The 19,684-nt window shown below is 36.2% G+C and overlaps 2 protein-coding genes and 1 non-coding gene across 10 annotated transcripts; 1 reads left to right on the top strand and 2 right to left on the bottom strand.

The window, feature by feature from the left end:
- Positions 1-906: 906 nt before the first annotated feature.
- On the bottom strand, positions 907-977 carry TRNAG-GCC. Its single transcript has one exon. It is a non-coding gene; the product is annotated as a tRNA-Gly (tRNA).
- A 1,048-nt stretch (positions 978-2,025) lies between these two features.
- LOC106430373 lies at positions 2,026-9,638 on the bottom strand. Of its 3 annotated transcripts, none has more exons than XM_048745793.1 (24): positions 9,186-9,630; positions 9,003-9,074; positions 8,879-8,922; positions 8,690-8,801; positions 8,533-8,604; positions 8,362-8,424; positions 8,175-8,252; positions 6,020-6,112; positions 5,777-5,896; positions 5,584-5,667; positions 5,222-5,425; positions 5,069-5,116; positions 4,664-4,894; positions 4,477-4,583; positions 4,050-4,294; positions 3,876-3,944; positions 3,724-3,782; positions 3,447-3,616; positions 3,261-3,339; positions 2,920-3,163; positions 2,798-2,843; positions 2,544-2,652; positions 2,387-2,449; positions 2,026-2,231 (listed from the first exon to the last, which is right to left on the bottom strand). In XM_048745793.1, exons 1-24 carry the CDS (start codon positions 9,510-9,512, stop codon positions 2,151-2,153), a joined length of 2,820 nt encoding a protein of 939 aa, XP_048601750.1. In that variant the 5' UTR covers positions 9,513-9,630; the 3' UTR covers positions 2,026-2,150. The 3 variants fall into 3 exon arrangements, 2 of the variants coding, with proteins under 2 accessions (XP_048601750.1, XP_048601749.1); XM_048745792.1 differs by having other exon boundaries at positions 3,724-3,787; positions 3,875-3,944; XR_007318492.1 differs by lacking the exons at positions 2,026-2,231; positions 2,387-2,449; positions 2,544-2,652; positions 2,798-2,843 and having other exon boundaries at positions 2,930-3,163; positions 3,724-3,787; positions 9,186-9,638.
- Positions 9,639-15,767: 6,129 nt separating this feature from the next.
- On the top strand, positions 15,768-19,532 carry LOC106430390 (splicing factor U2af large subunit B). 6 transcript variants are annotated; one of them, XM_013871171.3, is made up of 13 exons: positions 15,768-15,984; positions 16,188-16,429; positions 16,505-16,651; positions 16,873-16,946; positions 17,511-17,590; positions 17,676-17,723; positions 17,805-17,864; positions 17,958-18,018; positions 18,102-18,214; positions 18,319-18,765; positions 18,864-18,999; positions 19,079-19,146; positions 19,232-19,532. In XM_013871171.3, the coding sequence occupies exons 1-13, from the start codon at positions 15,859-15,861 to the stop codon at positions 19,367-19,369; spliced, it is 1,740 nt and encodes a 579-aa protein (XP_013726625.2). In that variant the 5' UTR covers positions 15,768-15,858; the 3' UTR covers positions 19,370-19,532. The 6 variants fall into 6 exon arrangements, with proteins under 6 accessions (XP_013726625.2, XP_013726626.2, XP_022566900.2 ...); XM_013871172.3 differs by having other exon boundaries at positions 17,514-17,590; XM_022711179.2 differs by lacking the exons at positions 15,768-15,984; positions 16,188-16,429 and adding exons at positions 17,016-17,053; positions 17,216-17,268 and having other exon boundaries at positions 16,499-16,651.
- The last annotated feature ends 152 nt before the right edge of the window (positions 19,533-19,684 follow it).

Below are 19,684 nucleotides of genomic sequence, written 5' to 3' on the forward strand. Positions count from 1 at the left end.
TTTTTAAAAACTTTCTAAATTTGTGAAATGTTACAATATCTTTGAATATGATAATAGAACAATATTTTACTAATCTTTATACATATAGTTACGATTTTAATAATGAAATAATAATTCGAAAATATATATAAAAGAAGATACAAATACATGTGAAAGTTTGAAACAATCTATTCAATGAAAAAATATACTGTAAACTTAGTATATTTTAAAAGTTGATAGATACATGTATATTATAATATATATCAATTTAGAATTGAAAACAAAATATTTATATAAAAATAAATGAAAACAAAGATCCGCGCGGTTGCGCGGATCGAGATCTAGTAATCTATTATAATATGTATATTGATAATGACCAAGTCTTGGTTTATAGATTTTTATAGCCCCACATTTTGATTCAAAAAAATTGTTTTCTTACATGTATCCACAAATCTACCATATGCTTAATCTATTATAATATGTACATTGATTTATATACAATGTTAAAGTATAGTAAAAATTTATTATTTTCCTAATAATTTCACCCTGGGCAAAACGCAGGTCTCTACGAAGTTGTTTTTGTTTTTGTAACCAATAAAATTAATTATATATAAGTATAGTTGTAAAGCCTTTGGAGTTACTCTTCCATGATAAGTACTGGTGAACGTTTGTCCATAAAAGCTGCCTAACTTGTAAGCCTAAGTTTCAACTTTCAACTCCAAACCATGTTGTTTTTTTAGTGTACAATATTTTTGAAATAAATATGAGCTTTATAATATTAGTTGTTTTTTTTCATGCCTTCTCTATGGTTTTGTAGAAAATGAAAAAGAAAACAAGAGAGCTCAGTAACAAGGCCTATATCATCCGGTAATCAGAAGAATGCAGAGGACCCAACCTTTGCTTTGCCCAAATCCTCATAGCTCTCAATGCACCAGCCGGGAATCGAACCCGGGTCTGTACCGTGGCAGGGTACTATTCTACCACTAGACCACTGGTGCTGGTTGTAAACTTTTGATTCAATTCGGAATGTGTTTGGAAATATATCCCAGCAACAGAAAAGGGTGGGTAATATTCTTTTGAATCTCTCCTTTTATACAAAACAAATATGGTTTTGTGATCTTGATTGAAATTACAGACTCCGGAGAGGACCGGGATTATCAGGTATTCAAGTCTGGTTATATCGGTCTGAACTTATCTTCTCTATTAAAAGAGAAGTACCATTTTTATCTACTATTTAGAAGTCTACTAGGACCATTTCATTAATCACATAATATGATATAATAATTAATAGGAATATTAATAATAAATTAATTTTAACTATAGATTTGAATTTTATTTTCAGTTATAACAAAATCTGTTGAGAAAAATCTAACAAAATCCTACTAAATTTTTAAATAATTTTTATTTAATATTTGTTTAATTAATTTCGTATTTAAATAATAGAATGCTTTCATTTAAATAAATTATCATCTACCACTAAAACGGGTTCAAATTTGTTAATCATGTCAGATTTGTTTTATGCAAATGAAGTTATTAACATATGTTAAAAATTTATTTCTACAGCTATATATTTTCAAAAATCATATGTTGAAGAATATTTTTTATTTGATGATTTCAAATTATGAAAACTCGAAAACGTAATAAAAAGGGTAAAATGTATAAAACAAACCCCTATATTAATAAAATAATAAGAAACTTAAACAATAAAATTAAAAAGTTATAAAATACTAAACACTAAAATATAAATTGTATATTTAAATTTATATAATAATATTAAAATTAAATATTTATAAAATGAAAATATACCCGCACTATGTGCGGGATAAACTCTAGTATCTAATTACACAAAGAATCAAGGTTATACGAAGGGATGACATCTAAGGAATCTTAAGAAGTAACTAAACGAAACATTATATTGTGCCTAACGAAACATAAATAAGCAAATCCAAATTATAGATAGGTATGATATATCAATGGCAAAGCCTACCACTACCATATGGAGCCGTAATACAATAATGTAGAGTGTAGACATGAATGCATTCCAGGTTAACAGAAGTAAATTATTGTTTTTCACATTATTCAAACTTTTGTTTTCAATATAGCACACAACGAAATCAAATTTACAACACTCTTATTTAATACACTTGGGAATGATAGATACAGAAAAAGGCTTACTTGACTCTTTGAGCAGCAAGATTAAGCAGTGTGCGAAAGAATTGAGGAGGGTACATTGGAGGCTGCTCTGCTAATGCCTGGATTTGTTTCCAATCCCATTTAAAAAAAGAAAAGAATGTGTTTATCAGTTCAATGTCTCGTGAGCGTTTCACACGTTTTTCAATTTTGTAGATATACTTCCTAAAACAAATAGAAACCGATCTGACTGGAGGATGGATAACAAAAGTGTCACCTGTTGGATTAAAACAGTGGAAGGAGTCATTCCGGGAACTGTATTCACCTCTATTGCCATAACCTGCATAACCTCCTTGTTAGTGCCCTGGTAAAAAGATGAAGGTTAACAATTTATGTAGAATAATGCAAAAGTAGTTCGCCGGGTCGGATCATACGTCTCCTGTTTCAACGTGCACGAAAGCATCAATACGTGAAAACCCTTCTAACCCGAGAGTTTTCGCAATCAGCTCAATTCCTCGTTTGCATCTCTCTAATGCTTCCTTACTGAAATCACATATATAAAAACCATGTATCATTTTTCTATACAGTAAAATGCTATCTTCAATGTTCATATGTTTTCTCAATCTACTCCATGTCTTAATAAGATCACAAAAGAATTTCTAGACAAAACCGGAGTGTGTAGACAAACCTCATGATCGTTGTTGGAGGTGGAGTGAGATTTATGCCAGTGCCGCCTATTATAAAGACTAGTTAACACTCTCATGATTTTTATAGAGAAGAAGAGAAAAAATAAGTGGGAGTAGTACATACCTTGGAACTTCTCCTCTAGTGACAATATATCGCCACTTTCCTTGACAGTAAGACTAGGACTAAGCGAACACATCGACCCATGCTTACCTATTACGCCCACGGTTATCTCTACCCACCGCCTACTACCTTTCCATGATAGCTTCTCACTGGATTTAGATGAAACTATGACTTCATCTGTCTCAATAAATGGTTCAAAAATCAAGAGCTCTGGGGTAGGATTTGGCATCTCAATCATTCCATGTGTCTACACACAAGTAAAGATAGGGAACTGCATTAGTCCTACTTTGTTCAGTGCAAGTCTTAAAGTTATACTAATAGAATGACTATTTGTATATTTTTACCTTGGAAAAGGAGTTTGCTCGAATCCTTGGTAGACAGTCTCTTAAAGCTTGTACATATACCTCAAGGTCATCAGAGGAACTACAGAACAAAAAAAACTAAAGGTATAAAGACACAAAAAAAGAGAGTTTACCATTAGTTAAAGACTTTTAAATACTAGTTTTACCACTTTTAAATACTAGTTTTACCATAATCTTGCAACACCAGTGGAGCAACCATCCCTTGCCGGTTTAACACATAGTGTCAGACACTTAAACTTGGTGATCAATTCATCCCAAATGTCAGGGATGCTCTCATGGATTATATCCTCCGTTCTCTTCACTTCATTGCTTATTGTTTGAACTCCAAACTCTGAAAGCTATTTATTACATGAAAAACACACACATACAACAAAATAAAATCATTTGTTACTATATTAGTCACATTTTTTCAATATAGAAAGAATATATCGGATGGTTAGCATACATGACTAAGAGCCTTGGATGCCATAGCCTTGTCCATGCAAATCCTTGAAGCATGTACTCCTGAACTTTTTATATTAGAACGGAAAAGTAAATCAATAGGGTGAACATATGACATGTGAAGAATCAAAGACTGCATCATAAGTTGCAACGAACCTGTGTAAGGCACTCCTTCATCCTCCAGTAAAGCCTGCATCGTACCATCTTCCCCAATTCCTCCATGCGCTAGGATTCCAAATAAATAAAACCACAAAAACACTTCATATAACGACTAAGAGCGAGTTGCATAGAGATAGGAAAACATAGCAGTCCCTCGGTTATAAGACCGACCTGAAAGGAACACGGTCGCTTCAGATTCCTTGGCAAGCTTGATCCAATCTTTCAACGAGAATCTCATGGGCACTTCGTCTATTATATCAAACCCTGCAAACCAGCTATGATTCTTCAAAGCATTCATAAGATCCTCCTTCACTTGCTGCTGCAGCAGAGACGTAAAACGAGCCCGATCAGGGTCAATAGCTTCCATGCAAGCTGCAAGAACTTCCTCAACAGTGTGCCTTAGCACAACAGAGTAGCTGACAAGAAAGAAAACCACTTATAACTTTAAACTGAAAAAAAAAGCTAAAATACTTGTATACATGCATGTGAAATGCCATAATTTTTTCTTCATGTACAAGCTTGGTCTTGTTGGGCATCCATACTGCTTTTGTAAATCTTATTTGTACGTGAATTAGTTGATATCAGAAAATATACTTACGGTAATAACCAAACTTCTCTATTGTCCAAATCTGATTCTGTTTTGTCCGGAAATGCGCCCATTGAGTTGCTAAGTGATGAACATAGCAAGCAAGGAGTTACCTTGAGCTACAAACAACAAGATTACTTGAGTCATGGCAATGATGTTGCACATTAAACGACATAGTGCTCATTTATTTCCAGCTTACATCTCCAAATCTTTGTAAATTCATCCATATATTTGTTCCGCTGATGACTGAGACCTGCCGCTCTGAAGTGTCTCCTCCAAATAAGACAAACACTTTCTGGACGTCCCCGGGGGTTTCCATGGTTTTTGAACCTCGGCTAGACTCATCATAATTATACCAAGAAAGCTGGCGATACCTTGAGCTAGCACGGTAGATTATTGTTCGTAAAATGTTTGAATGAGAAAATCCAACCTGAACGTAAAGAGTAACAAGACAGGAACGTTCATGTAATTTTGCATCAACGCAACTATACTTTAGGAGGGAACAAAGTACAAGAACGACAAGTTTAACGGAGTAGAGGCAGCAAGAATCACTAAAATATAACACATGAAATGTTACAATATATATATATATATATTTGATTACCTTAGAAGCCTGCTGGAAGAACAAGCTAGTTTGTTCCATGCCACTTATCTGTTAAAGCAGTTGAGAAATCCATCCGAGTGTTACTTCTAAGAACAACATGGCAGCTCCTGTTATATTCTCAAGGCAAAAAAAAAATATTTGCAATATGCTGACCAGGTTGATGTCTGTGAATATAATATCCCCTGATCTTGTAAGCGTTTGACTTGCAGATGATGCTAAATTTGAAGTGGGAGTCAAATACCATCCATCAAAGCGAGCAAAATCGCGTAGACTTAGCTTTTTGAATAGAAGAGATGCCTCTTCACGTATGCTTTTGATAACATGGATAGGAAACCGAGGAGGAGTATGATAGGTGACCTGTTTTTTAAAAAAATAAAGACATTGTAAGGGTGCACCAAGCTGCTAACATTTGGAAGTCATGACAAATAACGGCTAATAAAATTAATGAAAGGCCCAGCATTTAGCTTTTTTTATATTTCTAATAAAAATTGCAAGAATCATGTTACTTTGATTACCTGTTGTGTCGGCAGATACTTCCTCCGGTAGTCGAAGATGGCGTTTTCTTTCGTATCACCACTTCCGTGGAACTTAAGTTCTACCTGATCCACATAGGCATTTCGATTAGTAAGAGTTGATAGTAATATAGGGCCATCCTATTCACTGAGCCCCCAAGTTTTGGACACAAGAAGTGAGAATGTGTGATAATACCTCAGAAGGTAACAGCACAACAGGATGGCAATCAGAGGCAGAACCGACATCCAAGACGATGGCAGTAAACTCATATGCATTTTCAATAAACGCCTCAACAACTACCCTTTTGTCAATTCCCTGAGACAACAAAGGGAAAACAAACAAACCATTGCCTGTAAGGAAATATTTTTTTTTCTATTTTCGGAAAGAGAGTTTTCTATGTTCCTACTCGAATTGTCCAAGCTTCAAAAGAAAGGATACCTCTAGAATAAGTTCAGTAGCCTTCTTAATTGAGTCTTTTACGCCAAAAGCAACCTTGACACCAATGCTAGATCCTGAGTTCGCTGGTTTTACCTGTAACAAAATGAAGTGATCAAAAAGAGAAATTAAAAAAAAATGGTGGGCTTCAATGGCTTGGTTCATGGCTACTTCAAGGGTAAAAGAGGACTCCGTCAAGGCGATCCTCTGTCCCCGTATTTGTTTGTGATAGTGATGAATTGTCTCTCTGTCATGCTGAATAATGCTGCTTATTCAGGTGCCCTCAAGTTTCACCCGAAGTGTGAAAAATCTGGATTGACCCATCTTAGTTTTGCAGATGATCTGCTTATATTTGCTGATGGTTCAGTGGAGTCTGTGCAGTGTGTTCTTCAAGTTCTACATCAGTTCCAGCAGCTCTCAGGCCTAGCCATCAGTCGTACTAAGACAAGCTTCTTCACCTCTGCTGTCTCTCAAGAGGTTATAGATGCCATTGCTGTGTCTACTGGATTATCTCAGGGATCTTTGCCTATCCGTTATCTTGGCGTTCCTTTATGTACAAAAAAGCTTACCATTGCTAATTGTGAGCCTCTACTCCAACAGATTAAAGGGAAAATCACTTCTTGGTCAGCTAGATCTCTATCTTATGCAGGGAGACTACTCCTTCTCACAACTGTTGTGGCTGAGATTAATAACTTTTGGTGTTCTACCTTCACTTTACCCAAGAGCTGCATTGCAAAAATAAACTCTATGTGCAGTTCTTTCCTCTGGAAGGGTTCAGTTGAAGGACGTCACTCCGCAAAAGTTGCGTGGGAAGCAATCACAAAACCTAAGTCAGAAGGTGGTTTGGGCATAAAGAATCTTTTTATCTGGAATAAGGCTTGCATGCTAAGACTGGTCTGGATGTTATTCACTCAAGCTGGCTCCATATGGGCTGCATGGTATAGGGAGGAGATACTAGGAGGCTCACTATGCAATTTCTGGAGAATAAAGAAAAAGAACAACTACTCTTGGATGGCTAATAAAATCCTCAAAGCAAAGGACTGTGTCTATAGCTGGATAAAGATGAGAGTGGGCAATGACTCTTCATGTCGTTTTTGGTGGGATAATTGGTCTCCTTTTGGAAAACTTCTTGATTTTTTGAATGAGGGAAACAAAACTAGGCTGGGTATACCTTTGGCATCACGCTTGGAGGATCTTTGTATTGACGGTGCCTGGTCATTGCCACCAGCCAGAACAGAGAATCAAGTGTTGCTTCATGCTTATCTAACGACCTTATTTCTCAATAATGAAGAGGATACTTACGAGTGGGAGATAAATGGAAATGTCATTACAAAGTTCTCAACTGGATTCTTCTATGACTGTCTCAGGGAAGTCACTGCCTCTCTGCCTTGGGTAAAATCGGTCTGGATTAAAGGAGGAATCCCTCGCCACAGCTTTCTTTGTTGGCTGTTCTGTCTCAATAGATGTCCAACCAAAAATAGACTTATCCAGTGGGGTATAAACACTGACCCAACTTGTCTTCTCTGCCAAACTGCACCAGAATCAAGGGATCATCTGTACTACCAATGTAGCTTTTCTTGGGACTTATGGCAATGTGTTGCTCAAAGATGTCAGTTTACAGCAGCGCAACAGTGGACTCAGACAGTAACCGATCTCCAATCTCTTCCGGCTGCGGGTTCTTACACTCAGCTAGTTTTACTAGCATGGCAGAGCACAATGTACTATTTGTGGGCGGAGAGGAATAACAGACTTCATAACTCTTCTTTCAGGTCCGGAGATTCAATCTTCTTACAAATTGACTCTTCTATCCGGAATAGGATCTCTAGTCGGAGAGATCAGAACCCAGGAAACTCCTCACGGATGCTGCAGATGTTGTTCTCAACTGACCACTAAACCAACAATTCTAAATCTACCCCTCACTACTATCTCCAGCGCTACTGGCCTTCATCACACTTAATTGTGGTTGTCTTAGCTTGTTTTGTTGTCTCTTTTCAAGCACCTTACTAGGTTCCTTAAAACCAATACACTGCCCTAAGGCCTGTAATTTTTCTTTCATTTAATCTAATGCATAGAAGGCTCTTTTCAAAAAAAAAAAAAAAAAAAAAAAGGAAAATGAACATTTTCTACAAGCCGGCCGAAAAAATTGCCGGATGCTTACCACGACTTTTCCAACCTCGAGGTCCAGCTGATTATCCGTAAACCATTGCGCTATTTCACTTTCGTCTACTTCAGTTCCCTGAGTGAACTTCTTATGTTAATACTTAATATGAGAAGGATATCACCACGTACGCATAGAATTTTCCAAAGTAGAACCTGATAGACGTGTTTTGAAGACAATGTATTACCTGAACCAAGTAGTTCGGTACTGACATGAACCCATGCTCCTTGAGCGCCAAAGAGGCTTCATACTGTAATTAGTTCACACAATTTAATCACAACTTTAAAGAACAAGGCTAAGTAATTAAAATATACAATTTAATCTGAAACTCGTTCATCAATACACTCATATTCTTTACCTTGTCAAAGGCTCGGCGACATTCTACGGATCCGGTACCGACAAATGGAATGTTATGACTCTCCAACAGCTCCTGCTTAGCCATTGATCAAAATGTTATCTAAGGTTCTAATATAGAAAATAAAATTTATGAGGACCCCCAAAACAAAACAACAAACCTGAATGCCACCATCTTCACCGAACCGACCATGAATTACTGGGAAGACAATGTCAACAGCTGAAACAAGATGCTCGGCCAATTCTGATAACGAAGCAAATGCTTGTGCAAGACTACAAACATGAAAATAAAAAAAAAAAACAAAGTCACTTCACGAACGAGTTTGTAATATTATTACGTATGCCTTCACCTCTCGAGCTTGAAATCAAAATCTGCCGGAGTATTTGAGTACACCTGCAAGTTTTCAGCAAACAAAATCATTCCCATGAAGTGCTTATGGAAAATGCTAAATTACAACGTAACTCAAGCAAAACCTGAGCAGAGGATATTGCATAAGCGTTGAGATCAGGATCTATGTAATAGCAGCTGACGCTTATACCATTACCCTGATGAAACAAAACCATCCAACACAAAAGAAAATAAAAATAAATAAATAAAATATCAAATAACTGATGAGGACAAAAAAAAGAAGAGAATAATTAGATGATTTCAAGAACCTGAATATGATCAAGAACTGATCTAACAGAGTTTAAAGAAATCCCACGCTCTGCCGACGGACCTCCGCAAATGAGTCCAACTCTCATATTCCTACTAGTCATCTTCTCCTCTCCGTCGTCCACCTCTGCCTTAGTGATTGCTACGGTACCATGGAATCTTTTCTTCATCCCCAAAAACCTGCCTGCGACTACTCTCCGGGTCTGATTCAGCTTCAATGTTGTCGGTGAGGCCGTCACTAGTACTCTTTCAACATCGACTTCTCCTCCTCCTCCTCTTCTTATGCGGCTACTCATTGACAAGCTGACACCGATGGCCGTGGATGACATCTCGAAAGAGATTTTCTCAAAAAGTTTAATTCTTCCTATACGCTTTTTGTTTAGGTGATTGCTACTCGTACTGTGATCTGAAAAGACAGTGAACAGTTTTTTGAAAGGAAAGCTCGTCGTTGCATGCGGGAGGCTTGCACGTGCCAGTTAAAAAGTCTACTAGTTGCTCATCTTTCAATTATCACTAAACCACTAAGAGCATCATTAAATCTCTTATTTAAGAGCTGACTCTTAGCATTTTCAGTTAAAAATTAAGAGTCGGGTTCTTATATTCCGCTAAGAGCCCCGTCCTAAATCAGTATATATTTTTCTTTGTTCTTAGTATGCTGAATGTATTTGTAAGTTGAGGTGCATGGACATTGGGCACCAATAATAGATGGAGCTTTGCTGTCGATGAAGAAAAATGTGGAAAACTCATAGCACTGGAACCAAATACTGCTATATATTGATGAACTCAAAACAATGATTTCAAATATTTATGAAATCAGTGACAAAAATTGCAGTGTGGTGTTAAGCTTTTTGCCTGGCAAGATGATTAAAATGACATTCCCCTGATTTTTTTCTTCTGATATACCCTATTGGTAGATCCGGTCAGCTTCGGGGGAACACATTTAATACTATAAAATGGACTGACTACCACACTGCCTAACCCGAGTTTGGAATACCTTCCGACAAATGCCAGGAAATTGACTAATCATCTGTTAAAGCCCATCATGTTAAACACTCCGCAGCCCGAGCCTAGATTGTCAAGCAATGATAATTTAGTTCTCAAGAGAAATCAAATCCATGACTGATGTGGATACACACCAATCTTAAAATAATACCACTAGACTACTACACCTTGGTTAATTTCCCTTGTTATCGAGTCTTGTAGCTAAGCAAATCTGATTGACAAAAAATAATCCTTTTTGTAATGCTTACGGTTTCTAGTAAGCTTGATAGAAGTGACATGCCTTGCAATGTACCAATGCCACGCTACGTCCATATGGACCATATCAAGGAATTTGTGTGTTTACATCCCTTATATTTGAAGGAGAAACATTCTAATAAATGTGTTCACATTATAATAGACAATTGACAGTCTTACATTGATTTGAGAATGAGCATGCTACGTGTCACGTATACAGAGTTTCTCAGCCAATCTCTACATAAATGTGCTAACAATATGTACTTTACATTTTTTTTTTAAATATAAAATCCATATGTAAGGTTCCAATAAAACTCACACTATCCAGATTTTTCGATTCGAATCAAAACAGATAACGTATCGAAAGTCCAATTATACATATATTATTTTTATCATTTACGGATAGGTTGGGAAAAATATTTGTAAAGTTTTTATTCGATTTGTTATCCGTTTTGATCTGAACCAAAAAAAATCGGGATATTTGTAACCCTACGAAGCAAATCAAATACTAAAATGCAATATTTGTAAAAAATGAAGCAAATCACAAATACTAATATTTTTAGGAACGGATATCCAATTCGATCCGTTATATGCATATATATACATATATTTAAAGAATTATATATATAATTTATATATATATATAATTTATATATATATATATAATTTTTATATATATATATATTATTTTATATGATTTTACAATATTGTTCTGTATTAAATTTATTATATTAGGTATTAGAATTTAAAAATTTAAATAATAATTTATTTTTGTAATGAAATATTATTATTTTATATTATTTTTATATTTTTCATTTATTTTTTAAAAATATTTTATTTACGAATCAAATCGGATATCTGTGAAAATTCTGTAATTTTCCGGATATCCGAGACACCGAATATCTGAGTGGCTACAGATCGAATCGACATTAATACCTTCAAATATCCGGATATTCGATCGGTGCTCACCCCTATTTACGAATACAATTTGACTTTCTTTATATGAAAGAAAATTCTCTAATGTCTACGTATATTTTATTTTTAATAAATTTTATTTTAAAATTTTATCTTTCATGTGTTATTTTGAATAAAAATGTCTTTTAATATTGATTAACAGTATGTTTATATATTTACCAACCATTTTTATATACCTTACATAGATATACATGTGAACATTGACGTGAGCACTTATATAACTAAATATTCACAACAACTGAAGTATCTAATTCTCTTGGAAGTTATTTTAATGCTTCTTTCACTATCGACCAAATTGTAGTGAAATGATTTGTCTTAATAATTTTATTTTTCTTTTATTTAGCTATTATATGTTTATAAACTATAATATGAAACCATTGGTTTGACATCATGACTATCTAAAATTCATATAACCTGAAACCAAACAAATAATAATATTTTTTGGGTTATCACCAAAAAACCAAAAATATCAACAATCTGAACTGAACAGACCAAAATAAATATTGATTAAAAATCATAGCTATATTTTAGGAGATTAAAAACAAAAAACAACCTAAAACAGAACTGATATCCAGATTAAACAGATTTAATGTCTCCTTATTACAAAATAACAAAGCAAATAATCACATCTTCCGCAAGACGCGGATTATTACCTAATAATTAAATTATAAAGTTTGCAAATGAATTCTTTTTGTAAGTCCCCAGTCACTAAAGTTTGTAAAGTAATTTTTTTTTTGCAAACAATCCTTACAATGGGTTGAAATTATTCAACACCTTAATCTACATTTTTAACACTCCATATCATCTTCCACCTATTAATTCAATATTCATTTAGTTTTTACACCTTAAATAATTTCATTTAACAAAATTTAAAACTCTACTCACCACTTTTAACCATTTTCAGAATTTTAAAGGAATATGGGATAGTATCAGGTCAACTCATTTATTTTGATAAGTCTTCGATTCAATTTGGAAACAAGATTGAAGAATCTACCAGACAAGAGTTAAGGTATATTTTGGGCATCCAGAATTTAGGAGGAATGGGATCTTACCTAGGTTTACCAGAAAATCTTGGGGGCTCCAAGATACAAATTTTTAGCTTTGTGTAGGAATAGCTAAATAATAGGGTCAACGGTTGGACTTTTAAATTTTTCACAAAAGGAGGAAAGGAAGTGATCATTAAATTAGTGGTTACATCATTACCAAATCATGTGATGTCTTGCTATCGTTTACCTAAGGCAACCGGCAAAAACCTGACGAGCGCGGTAGCACAATTCTGGTGGAGTCCAGGGGGAAGCACAAAAGGCATGCACTGGAAATCATGGGACAAAGTATGTGTAAATAAGGATGAATGAGGTTTGGAGTTTAAAGATATCACTGATTTCAATACAACGATGCTTGGTAACCAGTTATGGCGTCTGATAGAGAAGCCAAACACTTTATTTTCTAGAGTTTTCAAAGGTCGGTATTACAGGAACGTCTCACCGCTGGAACCGATTCGTTCATATTCTTCGTCATATGGCTGGTGGAGTATCGTATCTGCTAGATCTCTAGTAAGCAAATGACTAATCAAAAGGGTGGGATCAGGTTTTTCTATATCTGCATGGAACGACACATGGCTCCCAACCACTCGCCCGAGACTAGCTAATAAAAACCAACACAATTTCTACCCAGACTTCACAGTGGATTCTCTCATTGACTCTACTTCGCGAACTTGGAACTTGCAGGCAATTCAGGTTTTGGTGGACCCACAGAATGTGAAACTTATAGAAAGTATACCACTGAGTAGAACTCAAATGGTAGATAGGGATGGATGACATTTCACAAAAAAATGGGAAATATACGGTTAAATCAGGATATCAAGTAGAACGGGTTTACCCAGACAAGGAAAGACCACCACTACTGTTTGGACCCACAGTTGATGCATTGAAGGCGTTCTGTTGGAAAATACGGTGCCCACCAAAGTTAAAACATTTCTTATGGCAATTGGTGACATGGTGTATAGCAGTCAAGAAGAATCTGCAAGCGCGAGGAATACAAGGGGATATATGATGTGTAAGATGCGGAGCCCATAAGGAATCGATAAACCATGTGTTTTTTTAATGTCCTCCAGCACTTCAGGTTTGGGCTCTCTCAAAGATACCATCAAATCCAGCTATTTTTCCAACAAGTTATCTCTTCACAAACATGGATCATCTCTTCTGGAGAGTTTTCCCGCAGATGGATGATCATCAGTTTGCATGGATACTAAGGTACATTTGGAAAGGTGGGAATGATAAAGTTTTCAGTAATCTAGACATTTATCCTAGGGAAACACTTAAATGGGCAGAAACAAAATCAACACTCTGGGCTGAGGCACAAATATTGAATGAACAGAGGACAGTACCACACGTAGAGGTTAGGACCCTACCGTCAATTCTAGGAAGATGGTGTTTTACAGATGATTCTTGGAAAGAGAGCGATATTTTCTCCGGACAAGGTTGGTTCATCACTCTAGAAGGATTTGATGGGCTGATGGGGGCGAGGAATGTTCGGGCTAGTCTCTATCCTCTTCATGCCGAGATGGAAGCACTAATCTGGGCAATGAAATGTATAAGAAACTAACGTCAATTTCAGGTTACGTTTGCAACGGATTGTTCTCAATTGGTGAAGATGGTTTCGGAACCAGAAGAATGACCAACTTTTGCAAGTTATTTGGAAGATATCAAGATCTTGAAAGAAAGTTTCGTCCGATCAGATATCATCTATATACCAAGGACGCAAAATTCAAAGGCGGATAGCCTAGCACGCAGTGTCAGGAAGCAACCGTCTTTCATCGTTCACATGGATGCAGATCTCCCGGTTTGGTTCACAGAGTCAGTATGAGTCTGTATAAGTTGATGAAAAAAAAAAACTTACCATTTTTATCTCATATTTTTCTTCCTTTATAATTGTATTTTATGAGCAAAAAAATGAAAACATATCTAAAAACCATAATAACTAAAAACTAAATAAATTTTAAATATCTTTTTAACACAAAATATTTTTGATCAACTTGAAATCATCTTTTCTTAAAAAAATATTGAAAATATTGTAGGAAATAAATGATTTTTCCTATATCAAAATCAAATGAACCAAATCTTTGTTTGTAGACCACAAAATTTATAAATTTTGATATAACTTTTTTTATAAGAAATATTATTTGATACAAGATAATTGATCTCAAGTAATTAGGGTATAACAAAAAAATTATAAAACTCCATCAACCGGTGATATTGTTGCGCATGTGCGAATACACTTTTTTTTTTCTTTTTTTAAATAAAAAGAAAAATTGTTCACTTTCTATCATATTTTTTTATGTGTGTGGTTTAAAGTAGAGAAAATCAACACGGTGGATCCCTCATTATACACTTTCAACATGTTCAATAAATTCAACAAGAAGTAATCTAACATCGGATTTTTTTTTTTTTGGATTTTTAACAAGCTCATTATAAGAGTTCAACTGTTGAATTTTTTATTCAACAGTTTGTCTCATTGTATATGGTCTTAGTGATTTTTTTATAATTATTTAATTTCTAAATATTAATATAATATTTTTAAAATAAAATAAATATGAGGCTAAAAAATATTAATTCAATATACAATTGTGTTAGAACATTCTTTTGAAAATAAAAGATTACTAGGTGGACGGTCCCCCACACGCTTGTGCGAACTTAAATATAATCAGTAGATTTGTGTTTACATTTATCTATGATTTATGACTATTAGCTGTATTCTCTTATATCAATTTTTCATTTAAAATACACACTGGTAATCAGAAAAATCGATGGGCATAAAGGAGTTGATGATAATGCTCAGGTCTGTATAGCAGGTGGACACCTCAAAATAACTTGATTAACATATTCATCAGCTTCGGTACATCGAAGACAATGATTATCATATTGTATAAAATGACGTGTCAAATTCCTCGTAACCGTGAAATATCGTGTTATAATCTGCCATATGAGAACATGGAGCACTGATTCTCTATGTAAAGCTTTGTGATACTAGTTTCAGTTACCATACCTTAGGTTCACGACAGAAAATATTCGTTGTCATCCAATAAATAGCCTAATTTCACTATATATTCTTTACATTTTGTGTAACTCCTAAAAGACATGTCATCTCTGCTGGATTGGCTGACACAGCCAACTCTAAATGAGGGGTTATGTATAACGATTATTGAGGGTATCTCTTTTCAGTTATTTTGTTCCTTGAATAAAAATCTCTAGTGTATTGCACAACGATTATGCACGAGTTGGTCCATAGGAAGTTTGGTTGATGTAACTGATAGGCCCATTAGTCAAACGCAGCCCATGTTGGTGTAGGCCCTCTTATACGGAAGGAAGCAATTTACGATAATATCCTTGACCTTCTTCCTCTTCATAATAATTCGTTCTCGATAAATCGCTTCTAGGGTTTTCTTCACAATCACAAAGGGGGAAGATGAATTACGAAGGTAACGGAGATAGTGTCACTGTCGCCACCGATGACAATAACGACAACGAGAACTACATAGCTAGGGAGAGCTCGCCATTCAAGTCTCTTGGTAGCGAGGACTCCAAGTCTCGAGTATGTACACTTGATCTTTACACGTTCCTTGTTCGATTCAGCTTCTTCCTGTTGTCATTTAGTAGCAGTTCTGTGTTTGATAGTTTAAGCTATATAAAGAGTTAGGTTTGGGTGTATTATGCTATTGTAGAACTTGCTTTGGTGGGAGCCTCTGGTGTGCACTTATTCATTTGTAAGCCTTTGACCATTTGTTTCGCTTGCAGGATTCTCATGTTCTGGATAAGGATTCTTCAAGAAGCAGGGAGAAGGACAAGGCAAAGGGGCGTGATAAAGACAGGGACAGGGACAGGGAGAAGAGCAGGGACAGAGATAGGGAACGCGATCGCCATCGTAGAGATCGTCATAGGGACCGTAGCAGAGAACGTAATGAGAAAAGGGAACGTGAGAGAGATGATCTCGATGATGATGATGACGATGATCATTACAGAAGTCGACACCGTCACAGGTACTTATAGTCTGTTACTATTCTTTTTCTTGTTTCTTTCTTTCTTAATTTGACGGTGTCATCACTTATCCACAGGAGCTCTCGCGATCGAGATAGAGAGGAGAGACACATGCGACGCTCACGCTCTCGCTCCAGGAGCCGCTCTGAACGTAGGTCAAGATCCGAGCATAGGCGTAGGTCTGAACATAGATCACGTTCACGCTCACGCTCACGGTCCAAGAGGTACCTGCTTTCTCTGTTATTGCAATGTGTTGTTATGCCAAGTCAAAGAAACCCCTTATTTTTAGTTTTTGATGTCTTTATTATCTTGAAACATGATATAAATATATATATATATAGTATTATTTGGATGTTTATTTGTGTGTTACTTAGGTTTAGTGCAGCCATTTGTATTTCCTAGCTGTCTGTACTGATGTCTGACCTCTTGATAATTGCCCTTTCAGCAAGAGGGTAAGTGGATTCGATATGGCGCCCCCTGCTTCTGCAATGCTAGCTGCTACTGCTGTTGCTGCCGCAGGTATATGCTTCTTCATCTACCCAACGTTATTTTGTTCCTTAACTGCTTGTTGTTTTTGATTTTACGTAGTTTGGAAAGATCATTATCAATTACACGGTGTAACTTTGGTAAGCTGCATTTTAATTGCAGAGGGCTTTTAAATCCTTGCTCTCTTCATAGGATGTTTTACTATTTTTTGTTCCCTGGTGAAGTGGTTCTGGAACTGAGTGACTTTTGTTTTTGTCTTTTTTTTGGTGGTGTTTGTTTGTTTTTGTGTCTTATTTTTGTAGTAAGAACTAAGAAGGCTATGTACAAGGAGGAACCAGTGCAACGGTTGTCATTGGTATTCTTTATCTTCGACTGGCAACTATATGCCTGTTTTCTAGACTTAACAAGTTTTGCCAATTTTGAAACAGATATTACATTTTCATATTTTAATATTCATAAGACGCTGATTTACTCTGTACTGGCGGGTTTAGTTGGTAGGAAGGTGCTGTAGCTTTGTACTTGTTGGCTGGTCTCTGCTTACCCGGAAAAAATAATATTTTCTGACTAACACTCTATGATGTCTACTACTTGTTATAGCAGGCCAGGTTCCTAGTGTGCCAGCTACTGCTAGTATTCCAGGGATGTTCCCCAACATGCTTGCAATGGTCCCTGGTCAGGTATAATCTATGTATTCCTTTTTTTCTCCTGTTTTGTTTTTTGGCAAACATGCCTGATAACTTCTCATTCTTTCTTCTCACCTAGCAAATGGGAGCGCTTCCTTTACTGCCAATGCAGGCAATGACTCAGCAGGTAAGATTAACCAATCTACTTTATTTTCCTGTTGTCCATCTTTTGTCAAGATTCCCATACAATACTGTGTTATGATGGCAGGCAACTAGGCATGCTCGACGAGTTTATGTTGGTGGCCTTCCACCCACTGCAAATGAACAGGTTTTGTTACTTTTTGTCTATTATAGTCGTTTTAAACCACAAATTTTGGCGTTGTCATTTTATGACTACTGAGAATGGATTTTCATTTTCTAGTCGGTTGCAACTTTCTTTAGCCAAGTGATGTCGGCGATTGGGGGAAACACTGCTGGGCTAGGTGATGAAAGTTTCTGTGCTTTTTGTTTTTAGATTTTTGACAGGTCTACACAATAACTCACCCTCTGTTTAATTTTCATTTAGGCGATGCGGTGGTCAATGTTTACATAAACCATGAAAAGAAGTTCGCTTTTGTGGAGATGAGATCTGTTGAGGAGGCTAGTAATGCAATGGCACTAGACGGAATTATATTAGAGGTAATGTATTATCTTCTTGCTCAGTTTAGATGTCCCATTTCATCTTCTTTATTAATTACAATATGTACTGTGAGTATTTACATCTTAGCTTTGAACATCTCCAGGGGGTTCCTGTAAAGGTGAGGAGGCCAACTGACTATAACCCGTCGCTTGCTGCAGCTCTTGGCCCGAGCCAGCCGAATCCCAGTCTCAATTTGGCGGCTGTTGGATTGTCTTCGGGGTCTACCGGTGGGCTTGAGGGTCCGGACCGCATTTTTGTTGGTGGGCTTCCTTATTACTTCACAGAAGAACAGATCAGGGAGCTCTTGGAGTCTTTTGGGCCCCTGAGAGGTTTTAACTTGGTTAAAGACAGGGAAACTGGAAACTCGAAGGGATATGCTTTTTGTGTTTTCCAAGATCCTTCAGTGACAGATATTGCTTGTGCCGCTCTAAACGGGATTAAGATGGGTGATAAGACACTTACAGTGAGGCGTGCAGTCCAGGGTGTGATTCAACCTAAACCTGAGCAAGAGGAAGTATTACTTCATGCTCAACAGCAGATTGCTTTGCAGGTGAGTGGTTTACTTCATGCTTCGTCTCTATAAATCGTCTGGCTTGTACTACTGTATATCTGAAGATCACTCATTAAGTGTCTATTGTCGTGTAACAGAGGCTTATGCTACAACCGGGAAGCACGCCAACCAAGATTGTATGTTTGACTCAAGTGGTTACAGCTGATGATCTTGGAGACGATGAAGAATATGAAGACATAATGGAGGACATGAGACAAGAAGGTGGAAAATTCGGTAAGCAATGTTACTGACGTTCTGCCATTTGCCAACACTTACACTGTCCGAACTCTTGGTAATCCATTGTTGTGTGCAGGTAACTTGGTGAATGTTGTGATTCCGAGGCCCAATCCTGATCATGATCCAACACCAGGAGTTGGAAAGGTCCGTTTTCTACTCTGAGAAACAGTTTTCTTTTTACTAAGTTCATGATCACGAATCCCTCTAAATGATATTTATATTAATGCAGGTTTTCTTAGAGTATGCGGATGTAGATGGCGCAGCAAAGGCCAGATCGGGAATGAACGGAAGAAAATTTGGAGGAAACCAAGTGGTTGCTGTGTATTACCCCGAGAACAAGTTTGCACAAGGCGACTACGAAGGCTGATCTTTGTTTACTTTGGCTCTCTTAGCAAAAAGATATTTTGTTTGGGTTAATCTTATGTCTCTCTGCTTAATGGATATACTTGTTTGTCTAGAATATTACTACATTATTATCAATTTAGTACTTGTCTAGAAGACATAAATAACCAAGGTGTGTTGGATAATTATAACCTCTGTCCTAAACCCAGATCGGAAGGTTGACATGGTAGAAAGGAGTTGATTGGTATGTATTAGTAGGGGTTATTGGTTGTTGTATTTTAATGGATTTGAAAATCCGAACTAAATCTAGTGTTATTGGTTCTATGATTTTCAAATCTGT

Source organism: Brassica napus, chromosome C1 (genome assembly GCF_020379485.1).
Source record: "Brassica napus cultivar Da-Ae chromosome C1, Da-Ae, whole genome shotgun sequence".
Lineage (NCBI taxonomy): Eukaryota > Viridiplantae > Streptophyta > Magnoliopsida > Brassicales > Brassicaceae > Brassica > Brassica napus.

Coding starts and splice junctions, on each gene's coding strand:
- LOC106430373 (XM_048745792.1), bottom strand. CDS start 9,512: ATGTCATCCACGGCCATCGGTGTCAGCTTGTCAATGAGTAGCCGCATA. Junction 8,605..8,689: donor GTGAAGATGGTGGCATTCAG/GTTTGTTGTTTT, acceptor ATGGCTAAGCAG/GAGCTGTTGGAGAGTCATAA. Junction 8,425..8,532: donor GTCGCCGAGCCTTTGACAAG/GTAAAGAATATG, acceptor AACTAATTACAG/TATGAAGCCTCTTTGGCGCT.
- LOC106430390 (XM_013871171.3), top strand. CDS start 15,859: ATGAATTACGAAGGTAACGGAGATAGTGTCACTGTCGCCACCGATGAC. Junction 16,652..16,872: donor TCACGCTCACGGTCCAAGAG/GTACCTGCTTTC, acceptor TTGCCCTTTCAG/CAAGAGGGTAAGTGGATTCG. Junction 17,724..17,804: donor TGCAGGCAATGACTCAGCAG/GTAAGATTAACC, acceptor TTATGATGGCAG/GCAACTAGGCATGCTCGACG.